The sequence below is a fragment of the Arachis hypogaea genome, chromosome 13, assembly GCF_003086295.3.
Source record: "Arachis hypogaea cultivar Tifrunner chromosome 13, arahy.Tifrunner.gnm2.J5K5, whole genome shotgun sequence".
NCBI lineage: Eukaryota > Viridiplantae > Streptophyta > Magnoliopsida > Fabales > Fabaceae > Arachis > Arachis hypogaea.
This window is the reverse complement of record NC_092048.1, coordinates 6,199,936-6,211,001: the sequence shown is the minus strand read 5'-3', so window position 1 is coordinate 6,211,001 and position 11,066 is coordinate 6,199,936. Positions and strand designations below refer to the sequence as shown.

General features: G+C 34.1%; 2 protein-coding genes across 3 annotated transcripts; one reads left to right on the top strand and one right to left on the bottom strand.

Moving 5' to 3' along the window:
• Positions 1-5,175: 5,175 nt before the first annotated feature.
• On the top strand, positions 5,176-6,440 carry LOC112736780 (tetrapyrrole-binding protein, chloroplastic). Its single transcript, XM_025786375.3, has one exon. The coding sequence runs from the start codon at positions 5,504-5,506 to the stop codon at positions 6,305-6,307; it is 804 nt and encodes a 267-aa protein (XP_025642160.1). The 5' UTR covers positions 5,176-5,503; the 3' UTR covers positions 6,308-6,440.
• A 557-nt stretch (positions 6,441-6,997) lies between these two features.
• LOC112736779 (uncharacterized) lies at positions 6,998-10,737 on the bottom strand. Of its 2 annotated transcripts, none has more exons than XM_025786373.3 (11): positions 10,354-10,737; positions 9,973-10,048; positions 9,797-9,869; positions 9,666-9,717; positions 9,382-9,443; positions 8,937-9,000; positions 8,508-8,568; positions 8,334-8,420; positions 7,918-8,011; positions 7,556-7,665; positions 6,998-7,409 (listed from the first exon to the last, which is right to left on the bottom strand). In XM_025786373.3, the coding sequence occupies exons 1-10, from the start codon at positions 10,571-10,573 to the stop codon at positions 7,573-7,575; spliced, it is 882 nt and encodes a 293-aa protein (XP_025642158.1). In that variant the 5' UTR covers positions 10,574-10,737; the 3' UTR covers positions 6,998-7,409; positions 7,556-7,572. The 2 variants fall into 2 exon arrangements, with proteins under 2 accessions (XP_025642158.1, XP_025642159.1); XM_025786374.3 differs by having other exon boundaries at positions 6,998-7,431; positions 10,354-10,615.
• Positions 10,738-11,066: the final 329 nt, after the last annotated feature.

Here is an 11,066-nt window from a genome sequence, read left to right as displayed (position 1 = left end):
ACATATTGGCCCTTCACTCGAATTCCGGTGTGAGTCAGCAATCGGCTTGCTGGTGTGGCACAACCATTGCCACCTAGGATCTACAAAACAACATCGTTTCATGGTTGAAACGTTTTGAAACTAAAATGTCGTCGTTTTGCTCCTAGTAGAATGAAATAGTTGCTTGGGTGAAGGGTTGGTCATTCGTTACATCTTCTTCACAGTTTCTCAATGACATCAATGCTTAGTCTCCTCCTCCATAGCTAGAGACAATGGCGATAGATTAGGACAGTGCTACTTGGTGGCTGATTTCTTCCAGTCGTTGCGCTAAAGTTGGAGAAAGTTTCGTGAAAAGCTATTGAAGCAAATGGTAGGAAACCGTTTAAGCTATCTTGAAGGTCAGTTTTCTTTTTTCCAAATTTTTTTTTTGGTACATTTTTCATTCTTCCGATGAGAGGCTGTTTAAGTTACTCTTTTCGTTTATATTTAGATTTTGTTGGAAATGATAGGTTGTTAGAATTTTTGTTGTTGATATGTTCGAACTGCTACTGGATGCTCTGTTGCTTTTGAATAGAACAAGGGCTATCTCTGATTGTGCAGTGTGTGTTTGTTATTTATTCTTTTTGGGTTGCATGCATTTTAAATTTTTTTTCTTCTTTTGTTATGTTGCAGATGGACGCCGAAGTGTTAGATATAATATTTCATCATGGGAGAAATGTTGAAAAGGGTAAAGATAGAAGATGGACAAATTATCCTGACAATAAGCACCATTTGGGTGAAGTTGATGTTGATAGGTTGGATGTATTCTACCTGAGAAACTACTTCAAAGAGTTAGGATATGAGAAAATGAAGAAAGTTTGGTGGCATGTGCCACAAAGGAGCCTGGAAGTGGGGTTGAGGCGTTTAAACTCTGATAATGAGTTGAGGGAGATGTGTTTTTATGGTGAAAAAAACAATGGTATTATTGATGTGTACATTGAACATGAAATTTCAGAACCTGAGATACTACAAGGGCAGGATGTTATTGTGCACCTAGATGACCAATGTCCTAAACTCTTTCCCTAAAATTACTACCGAGAAGCCACCTCCGTTGAGTTTGAGCATAAAGCTAAAAAAATAATACCAAGGAAGATCAATTTTAATTTGAAATTGAAGCCTAAGTCTAAGACAGTATCCAAATGCACACCCACACAAAACAAAGTGACCAAGATCAGGAGATACTGTTAGAAATTTTCCACCCCAAGACTTTAGAAAAAGATTTTTCAAAAACAAAGGTAGATGGAGGTGACGATGTAGTGTTGTCCTCTAATTCAAACTCTCATGACAGCTACGAAAGTATTGAGGACGAGGCGTACAAGCCCGTATCGCTGGAAGATAGTTCAGGTAAATTAGGCATTGGAGACAAAATTTCTTCATCCAAGAAGAAAGTAAGAAAATACAATGTGAGAAAGAAGGTTCATGAGGAGAGTGGAAAGGAAAAAGGGAAGGATAAGATTTGTGTTGATGATGATACATTTGTGGAGGACGTTTCCGATGAAGGAGTTGATATTGGATTTGTTGGGGGTGTCAGGGCTAATATACAAATTAATGTGACAACCACAAAAAATTTAAATTACAAAGAAGTTACCTTCATTCACATTATAATTGGGACAATCAAAGAAGGGCTTGTTAGGATGTGTCTCCATCGCTAACCACATAAGCACAGGGCGGCAACCACAGTCGCATCACTCCGGAACCTGCCCATGCCTCCTTCGTGTTGTGCTTCTTGTCCAGTTCTCCATTGATGATGACCGGTTTGATCTTCCAGCAACGTGGCTCCCAATTCCTATCATGGAGGACCACTATTGATGTAGACAAGAGATAAAGAACGAGACGTCAATGGAAAGAACCAGAATGAGAGGAAGCAGAAGAAGCTTTAGGGTTTATAAAAGGGATAGGGACTAAATTGAAAAATTGCAAAACAATATCCATGTCATCTATCTGTTATGTAGATCTTAGGTGGCAGTGGTTGTGCCACATCAGCAAGCCAGTTGCTGACTCATGCCGGAATTCGAGTGAAGGGCCAGTATGTAGTCTGGAGCACAATCTCGAGGAGCATAACAGTGCAATTGAAATCTTAGGGGCTAAATTGGTGCACGAGCCAAATCTGGAGGACCACTATGGAGATTTAGTTCCCAAATTTGCTGCAAATACAGAGAAATGTTTCCTCTAATGCTGCATTTTTTCTTCTTCTTTTTTTATTTCGTATTTCTTTCTTTCTTTTAGTTGAATGAATGTAAGTTCATCCTCTTCCAAATAATTTTGTACTATTATGTGTTTCTTCTTCTTCTTTGTTTGATTTTTTTTGTTTTTATTCTCGTTAAGAGAGTAAAACAAGAAGAAACTTGAGAAGATAAAACAAGAAAAAAAAAGATGAATAAGAAAAAAAAGAAAATGATGATGATGATGAAAAAGAAGAAGCAGCAGAAAAAGATAAGGAGGAGGGAGAAGAGTTTTGGAATTATGCAGAGCTTATCGACACACATACACCAAAAATTCTTAAACAATATACTTAAATATCTTTGTGTTACACCTAAATATCTTGGTGTTACACCCGAATTTGCTGCAAATACAGAAAAATGTTTATTCTAATGGTGCATTTTTTTCTTCTTCTTTTCTTTCTTTCTTTTAGTTAAATGAATGTAAGTTCATTCTATTCCAAGTAGTTTTGTACCATTATGTGTTTCTTCTTCTTCTTTGTTTTATTTTTTTTGCTTTTATTCTTGTTAAGAGAGTAAAACAAGAAGAAACTTGAGAAGATAAAATAAGAAAAAAAAAGATGAACAAGAAAAAAAGATGATGATAATGATGATGATGATGATGATGATGATGAAAAAGAAGAAGAAAAAGCAGCAAAAGATGAGGAGGAGGGAAAAAAATAGTTTTGAATAATGCAGAACTTATCAGAACACATACACTGAAAATTCTTAAACAATACACTCAAATATCTTCGTGTTACATTGAAATTTGCTGAAAATATAGAAAAATATATTCTTTAATGCAGAACTTTTACATTACATTCAATTCAAACCATCAACGATGAACAACAATTTTCACAAACAAAAACAACATTATTCACCTACAGAATCATAAATTACTAACGAAAACATTAACTAGAATCGAACCACACCTCAGCCACTTGATTGGATTCAAAACAATAATCAATTTCGTTCTGATTCAATTGACAATCTGAACTTAAATTATTCATTATCTTCAACAACGAGATAACTGTTCAAAATTAATTTTAGAGCTTGATTTCAGAAACGTAGAGAACGAACGAAGAGAAACGCAGAGAATGCAGAGATGGAAGAGAACGTAGATAAAAAACATTGAGAAAATTTGAAAATAAAAATGAAATCCTTTTGTAAAAGGCAGTTATATATACCAGTTAGATTAAGAAGCGCATGAGATGAATTAGGATAAAATGACTTGTATAAAAAAATAACTTATATGTAGAGAATAATTATAAAATCAACATAATTGTCTATTATGTAATATTGTAATGAATGACTATAACGGTTATAAATAATATAACACATACTTTTTATCTAAAGTGGCATAGTCTTGGTACGTGCAAGACGACATTTAAATTTTAAACTCTGATACTTTTTTTTTTGTTATCCAATATATTTTTGAATCCGGCAGACTAAGGACTAATCTGCCGCGGATTTGAACTTTATTTAAGGGTCTGTTGTTGGCCAATAGATTGCTTCATGCATAAGGTAGAATTCAAACCCCCGGCACTTTTTTAAGCAAACGAGTGAGTTGACTGCTCGACTAACACAAGTTGGTTAACCCCGACACTTTTTAAATTGACTAAATGAATATCAATCCAAATTTTTTTCTGTTTAAATTTTTTACATGGACTATCCACATTTTTTTTACTGCCAGTCTGCCACTACATTAATTTTTAATTTTTAAAAAGTTCATGTCTTATAAGCCCAATACCGTGCAAGCAATGCTGAACCGCATGCATTAATTCCAGAAAAACAATGGTCTCGGCCCACTTATATTGGGTATGTCATGTTTTCTCGTTAGAAAGAGAATTGGAGATATCCATGAAACATTTAGACGAAAAAATATAAAAGTCAACTGCTCAGGTACCTTCTGAAAACTAGGAGGAAATTACCCTCTTTCATGAACTATTTTTTATTTTATTTGAATATATTTAAATTAAATTATAGATAATTAACTTATTACATTGTTTCTATTTTATAGAATATAAAACTTGAAAAATATATACATAATTTATAATATATTTAATGCATGTTCTAATATTTCATATGTTAAAAGTGATCAAAATAGACTTATTATGTAATAATACACGAGAAGAATAATTCATTCCATAATTTTCAGAAATATCGGAACAATTGCCCAAAAAATGAAAAAATGTGACCCCGTAAACTACTAGTTTATCTCAATTTTTTCGCGCCTACTAGTTCATCTCAATTAATATATAGAAAATATGTATACCTTTTAATTTATTATCATGCTAGAAAGATAATAATGTAAAATTATTTTATTTAATTTAACATCAATAATTTTATATATATAACATCTAAAATTATATATTTGTTACATCTAATATTATGTATTCATTTCAGAGATAATTAATGAATATAAAATAAGACAATTTTTAACTAAGTTCAGCTGATTTTTATTGTTTCTCAAACATTTTCGTTATTTTTTGGTTTTTTTAATCGTTTAGAATATGCTTAGAAGTTAGAAGAGCATACATAAAATCCAAGAAGAAACTTTGCCACCACATAAAACCATTAAAAGACTACAAAATACAAATTGTTGTGTGTCCTTTGTTCAGGGATATGTAAATTGTACAATCAATATCTTCCTATAAGAACGGCAGTTTTTGTGCATAAAATCAGATAAAAATGATAACTCTATGGTGTAGGTTCTAGAAGTGATAAAAAATGGGAGGCAATGTTTTTCTTCATATTTTAAGAGGGCTGCTGAACATTTAAAAAAAATATATCTTATTTACATCCTGTCACTAATGTATATCTAATGATGTCCAAGAATAATGTTAAATTTATAATCTATATATATATAAAGTCATCTACCTTGGTTACTAAAATTGTAAAACTGCAGCCAAGAAAATTCCAGAAATGTTACACCTTACACAGCATACTAGCACATTTAATTTTCGTTACTAAGAAAAATAACAAGTCAATTTCATGGGGGTAAAGAAATTAATTGTGCTGAGAAAGAGAGAGAAAGAGAAAGAGGTAGTGTTATCTTAGCCATACCCAAACCAACCAATCACAAACTAGTATTGTATTCCTTTTGAGATGAGCCTATTCAGTGTTCAACTCTCTCCCCACATATTCCTTATCTTTCACCACACAAATAACAACATTAACACCACATTGTCTCATATCATATCAAACCTTCAAGACTCAAAATCTTAGAAGAAAAACAAAATATAGTGTCATTACATTCATTCATTTTGATTCAAAGAAAACAAAAAATGGCCACAAACTCTCTTCACTGTTCAATTCAACAACACCATAACCATCATTTCCATATCAAATTCCAACCTCCAACTACTATTTCTGCTTCACAACTCTTCCTTAAACCCTCTAACATTACCAACAACATCACTCTTTCACATTCTTCTTCTGGTTCTTCTTCATTTTCATGTGTTACATTCTCACTCTCACAAGCTACTTCCACCACCCCATCATCAACCTCACAAGAATCAGTTTCCTTTGAAGTCTTAAAGCAGCATCTCACAGCAGAAGAGTATCAAAAAGCTGATGAAGAAACAAGGAGGCTCCTCATAGTTCTAGCTGGTGAAGCTGCTCAGAAACGTGGATATGTCTTCTTCTCTGAGGTTCAGTTCATATCAGAATCTGACCTCAAAACCATTGATGAACTCTGGAGGGTCCACAGTGACAACAAGTTTGGATACAGTGTTCAGAAGAAGATATTTGAGAAATCCAATGAAGACTTCACCAAGTTCTTCATCAAAGTTGGTTGGATGAAGAAGCTTGACACTGAAATGGAACAGTATAACTATAGATCTTTCCCTACTGAGTTCACTTGGGAGCTCAATGGTGACACCCCAGAAGGCCATTTGCCTCTCACAAATGCTCTCAGAGGGACACAGCTGCTATACAACATCTTTAACCATCCAGCATTTGATGAAGAACAAGAACAAGAACAAGAAGAGGGTGATGATGTTGTTGCTGCTGTTGAGGACAAGGGGTTGAAGGAAAAGGATGATAGTTCATTGGCTAAGAGGGTCTTCAAACCAAATTATAGCTTCTGAGTTCTACCAAAAAAAAAAAAAAAAATTACTACTACCACAGACAAGTTTAGTGAACAGATAATGTAATTTGGGTTTTGAATTTTGAATTTACCTATATATATAATATGGTAATCACAAATTAATTATTATGAAAGTGGTAGCTTCTGTTTGTTTTTTTTTTTTTTCTCAATTTGCAAATGTAATTTTACATCATCTTTAAGGCTTAAGTGCATTTGTCAAAACCCATAGAGTGAAAAGGTAAAAATGTTATGTAAATCAATCAGTGTGCATATGAAATTATGAAAAGGACAAAATAACAGTGAAGCCTACCTTTGTTGTTTTTCTTGTTTGCTTATTCAGTTGCAACTTGCAGAAGAAATCTATTGCATAACAAAAAATGACTGCTACAACTTGTGTATTGTATATAACTATATTGCTCAATTTCATTTTTGGATTTTTTCACCAATGTAACTTTATTGCTCCAACTTCAGCCATTGAAGACACAGATGTAGTCGGTGCATAATGTGTTTCTTTTTTTGGCTTATTACACTGGAAATTTGAAGATACAATAACCCAAGAAATTGTTTGAAAGAAAATTAATAGATCTATTACACGAGCAATTGAAATATATAAACTATTTCAAAATTAAACTTTTATGTTAAGATATCAGGTTGATTCATACGCACTTCAATGTAAAACTCTTCCACACACTTTAAGCAAATGTTATTATATAGACAAAAGTAATTAACTTCTACATCAACAATATAAAAAAGAAATCAATTGTATGTACGAAACAACAATATAGATGCCAGTGCATAGAAATATATCTAGGTATTTCCTCATGTCTTTCTATTTCCATCCATTCTCTCTAGCTTTCAAATATGACCTAAGCAAGCTTAACTCTTAACAAATTTTAGAAAGAAACAGCAATGAGGGGGGAAAAAGAAAATTTACAACATAGAATGATATTAGCATTTCCAAAGGTTGATGATTTACAAGAGTTGCCTCCACTGATACCATCTCTACTAGTGCTACAAAATCTAGTACAGCAGTGTAACAGAAAGCAAAGTTTGTATTGTAACACAACTAGATGCTTTCCACCTTCTACAATAGTCACAGAACTCTGCATCACAAAGGAAAATGTTCTGCAATTGCTTTAGTTCCACATAATTCTTTTTTTGTTCCTTCATTAACTGATAAAGAAAGCTATTTCTAATTCTTGGCATTGTGTTGAGCAAATCCAACATTGTTAAGGGGACCAATACTTACCAGGCAGGAAAAAACCCCTAAGCACAGGGGCACAATCTTCTTGTATGCTGATGTGAACCATCACAAGAAAGCATAGACTGTGTCTGAGTGTATAAACATGATCCTGGATTCTGAAAACAACCAAAAACAAAGAAAGATTATTATCATTTATCCTTCATATAAGTTTCATCTGTCTAGCAGAAATTCAAACTATTTAAATATTTAAGTCACACACAGATCCCAGATACTTTAATTTCCGTTGACTATCAACAAATGATTTCGATGGGAAAAGTACAATATTAGTAAACCACTGTTCATCAGTTTCTGGAATGTAACATATTTCTTGTGTTAGTAAAACAACACAAAACATAGCCAATTATTACCATATGCTTGGGGGCATCATCAACAACTTCAGCAGGTTGATCTGTTCCTACACTTGAAAAGCAAGCTCCTTTGCAGCTCATATATTTCTGAATACTGCTCAAACAATTAAAGAACACTTGATAAGAACAGTACATTAAAAGAAAAGAAACAAATATCTGTAGTCATATATGATCTTCCTTTCTTTCTCAATAATGCTTTTTGAGTCAAGAAATTATACATCTATGGCATGCATGTTAGAATTAACCATCAATTCTAGATTATTTATCTAAAGGGGAAACGAAAAAAGGGGCTCTAGATGAATATAATTACTCCTTGGGTAGATCATAACCACGAGTTAATCAAATTATACGTTTCATGCCCAATGTTTATAAACTAAACAAAATAAGAGCACCAAAAACTCCAATGCACCACTTACATATCACAATGATTAAGAACCAAAAGTTTATTTGGTACGCATAATTTCCCTCTTAACTTGCAAACTGAATTACATGATTCACCTTGCCTGTCAAAATGGCCAGAAGTTAAACTGCAAAGATAAAGCAAGGAACAGCAAGACTTAATGAAAAGAAACAATTTCAGTATAATTCACCTGCCAACAACAACATTGATGCCATTCAGTCTTGCTTCAAGGAGTGTACTATTTGTCCCCGCTTCAATGGACAAAAAACAAACAGGTTTTAATGAAATAGCCATAAACAACAGAATCAGAACATAATTGTAAATAAGACATACATACAAACCCTTCCATAACAAGGATATGCTAGTAATATATATATAAAGATCTTTTAGACTGCAAAGTACAACGTGTTTTGAAATAGATTATGGATGCTAGTCTACTGCCAACAACTGCTAAGTATATTTAACAATTTCTGTCTAGACAAAATCCATATCTGCAACAAAATTGATGTCTGATGGGATTTCAGAACCCACACCTTCGTAGTTAAAAAAATTAGAATTTAGAGACTTAACTCAGTCACTGGGCACTGACTAATACAATTAGTTCCCTCATCACACTTACCAGAAGAATTAGATGGGAGAGAAAAGCAGTGGTGGAAATCACTAACATAAGCGTTTTCATGAACCTGAAACATTATAACTCATTGTAAATATTAAACAGCTACAAAAATATAAAGAAGTTAAAAGAAAAATATGTTCATTTATCCTTATTAGAGACATATTATACAGTAAGCAAAAGAGTCCGTGGTGGTATGTATGATTCATAGTTCATAAACCTTCAAAAAAAAAAAATAACAACCACGAGAGCTCCTATTAGATAGGAGACATGGGAAGAAAGGGCAGGACCTTTTAAAAGCATGTTGTAAGTGCAATTGTGTAAAGGAATTAGTTCCGTAATTAAGGGATTTGCTAATATCAAGTGTAAAAGGTGTAAGAATAAATGGCTGAGTTGAGGGGATACAACTTCAAGAACAAGAAGAAAGCAGGAAGGCATAAAGAATGCTCACCACACTCTCAGAACTATGACGGCATCTCCCAGCACAGTAGTCAAAAACACTTGTATAAGTCCCTAACAAAATATAAAAGGATGCATGTGTTGGAATTAATTAATCTTACACAGGAGACCTGTGGTACATAAGAACCAATCACCAGCCATACGACCTAATAAAAATTGGGATAGGGAAAAAAATTGCATTTCTTAATTCCTATGTCTATCAAGGCATTCCTTAATTACAAATAAATCCATGGCCAAGGCAAATATCCATGCAAAGTAACGAGGCAGAAACTTTACTTGCAGTAGCTGGTTTCGCAACCTTCACCTTCAGAATTTGTTCCTTACTTGTCTGTTCAATTAAACCCATAAACGCTTACTTAGATCCTTCTTCAACTGGATAAATATCATGCAAGAGATTTTACATTTACCTGCACAGGGTTTAGGCAGCACGAAACACAATATTCGTAAGAGTTGCAACACTGTGAAAGAACATTGCATCCTCTGCGTACCAAACATAAATTCACAGCATGAGATGGCTGAGTCAATGTCTTATGGAATCAAAACAAAGCAGTTTCCATGTAAACAAAACGAAGGGAGAACTCACTGACAAGAGAATTTCTCCCCAGTTTCGGGGCAGCACCGAGTCTGCGGATCCACGGACATAGCATTGCACACATAACCTACCAAATTCAAAATCCATTTATAGAAAAGCAACAGCAGTAAGTTCATAAATTCTTAGGTGCTCTTGGAGTAAGAACAGAAAACCTGCTATAATTTACACCACAATAGCTGAGTTGCTGAACTATATGAATGAACCATAGAACAATTTTCATTTTCTTAGCTCACTTAAGAATCTAATCTAATCCAATCCAAGTTCATGAGAGATACAAAATTAAAGCATATAAGCAAAGGTATCTGACAAAAAGAATTAAGAAATGAAATGAAATGAATATAGTAATTGGAACCCTAGAAAAGAATGAGAGACCGTTATCATCTGTGAGAAAGTATCTTCCTTGAACGGTGGTGTTGCAGGGACGATGGGAAGGTTCAAACCCAATGTCTTTTCTGATAGCGGTGATTGTTGTGGGTGAAAAGTAGAAAATGTGTATCAGAAGCAGCATCAGAGTGTTCGTTTTCCCCATCGTGTGCAATGCTTCCATTGATTCCCACCTTCCATTGCACCTTCTTGCTTTTCTCATTCCCATGTCGATCTGGCAAAATGCGAAGAAATATAAAATTTTATTTATTTGGTATTTGTTATAGGCCTACTAAGATTTGTTTAACAAAAAGGAAAAGGACAAATTAATGGGTTAATTTTTTTGGATATTGGATAAAAATGGGTGTAATCCTTTGGCTGATTTTTTTAGATATGATTTGGGGGTGTGAGTTATGCTGGGATATGATGATTAAGGGTGATTTACACTGTTATGACGGTGTTGCTTTTTTGGAATTTTGGGGGAAGAAATCGGGGGCACCGATTTGAAGCTGCGAGGAATCGGTCCCACCGATTTGTGGGAGGGAGAGGTTGATGGATGTGAAATCGGTGCCACCGATTTGTGCAAGGTAGAGGCTAATGGGTATTAAATCGGTGCCACCGATTTGAGGGTGCTGGAAGACATGAGCAAAGAGTGCAGTAATCGGTCTCGCAGAGAATTTTATTTTAGTCGGGGCGCACCAATCGAACCCACCGATTTGGGG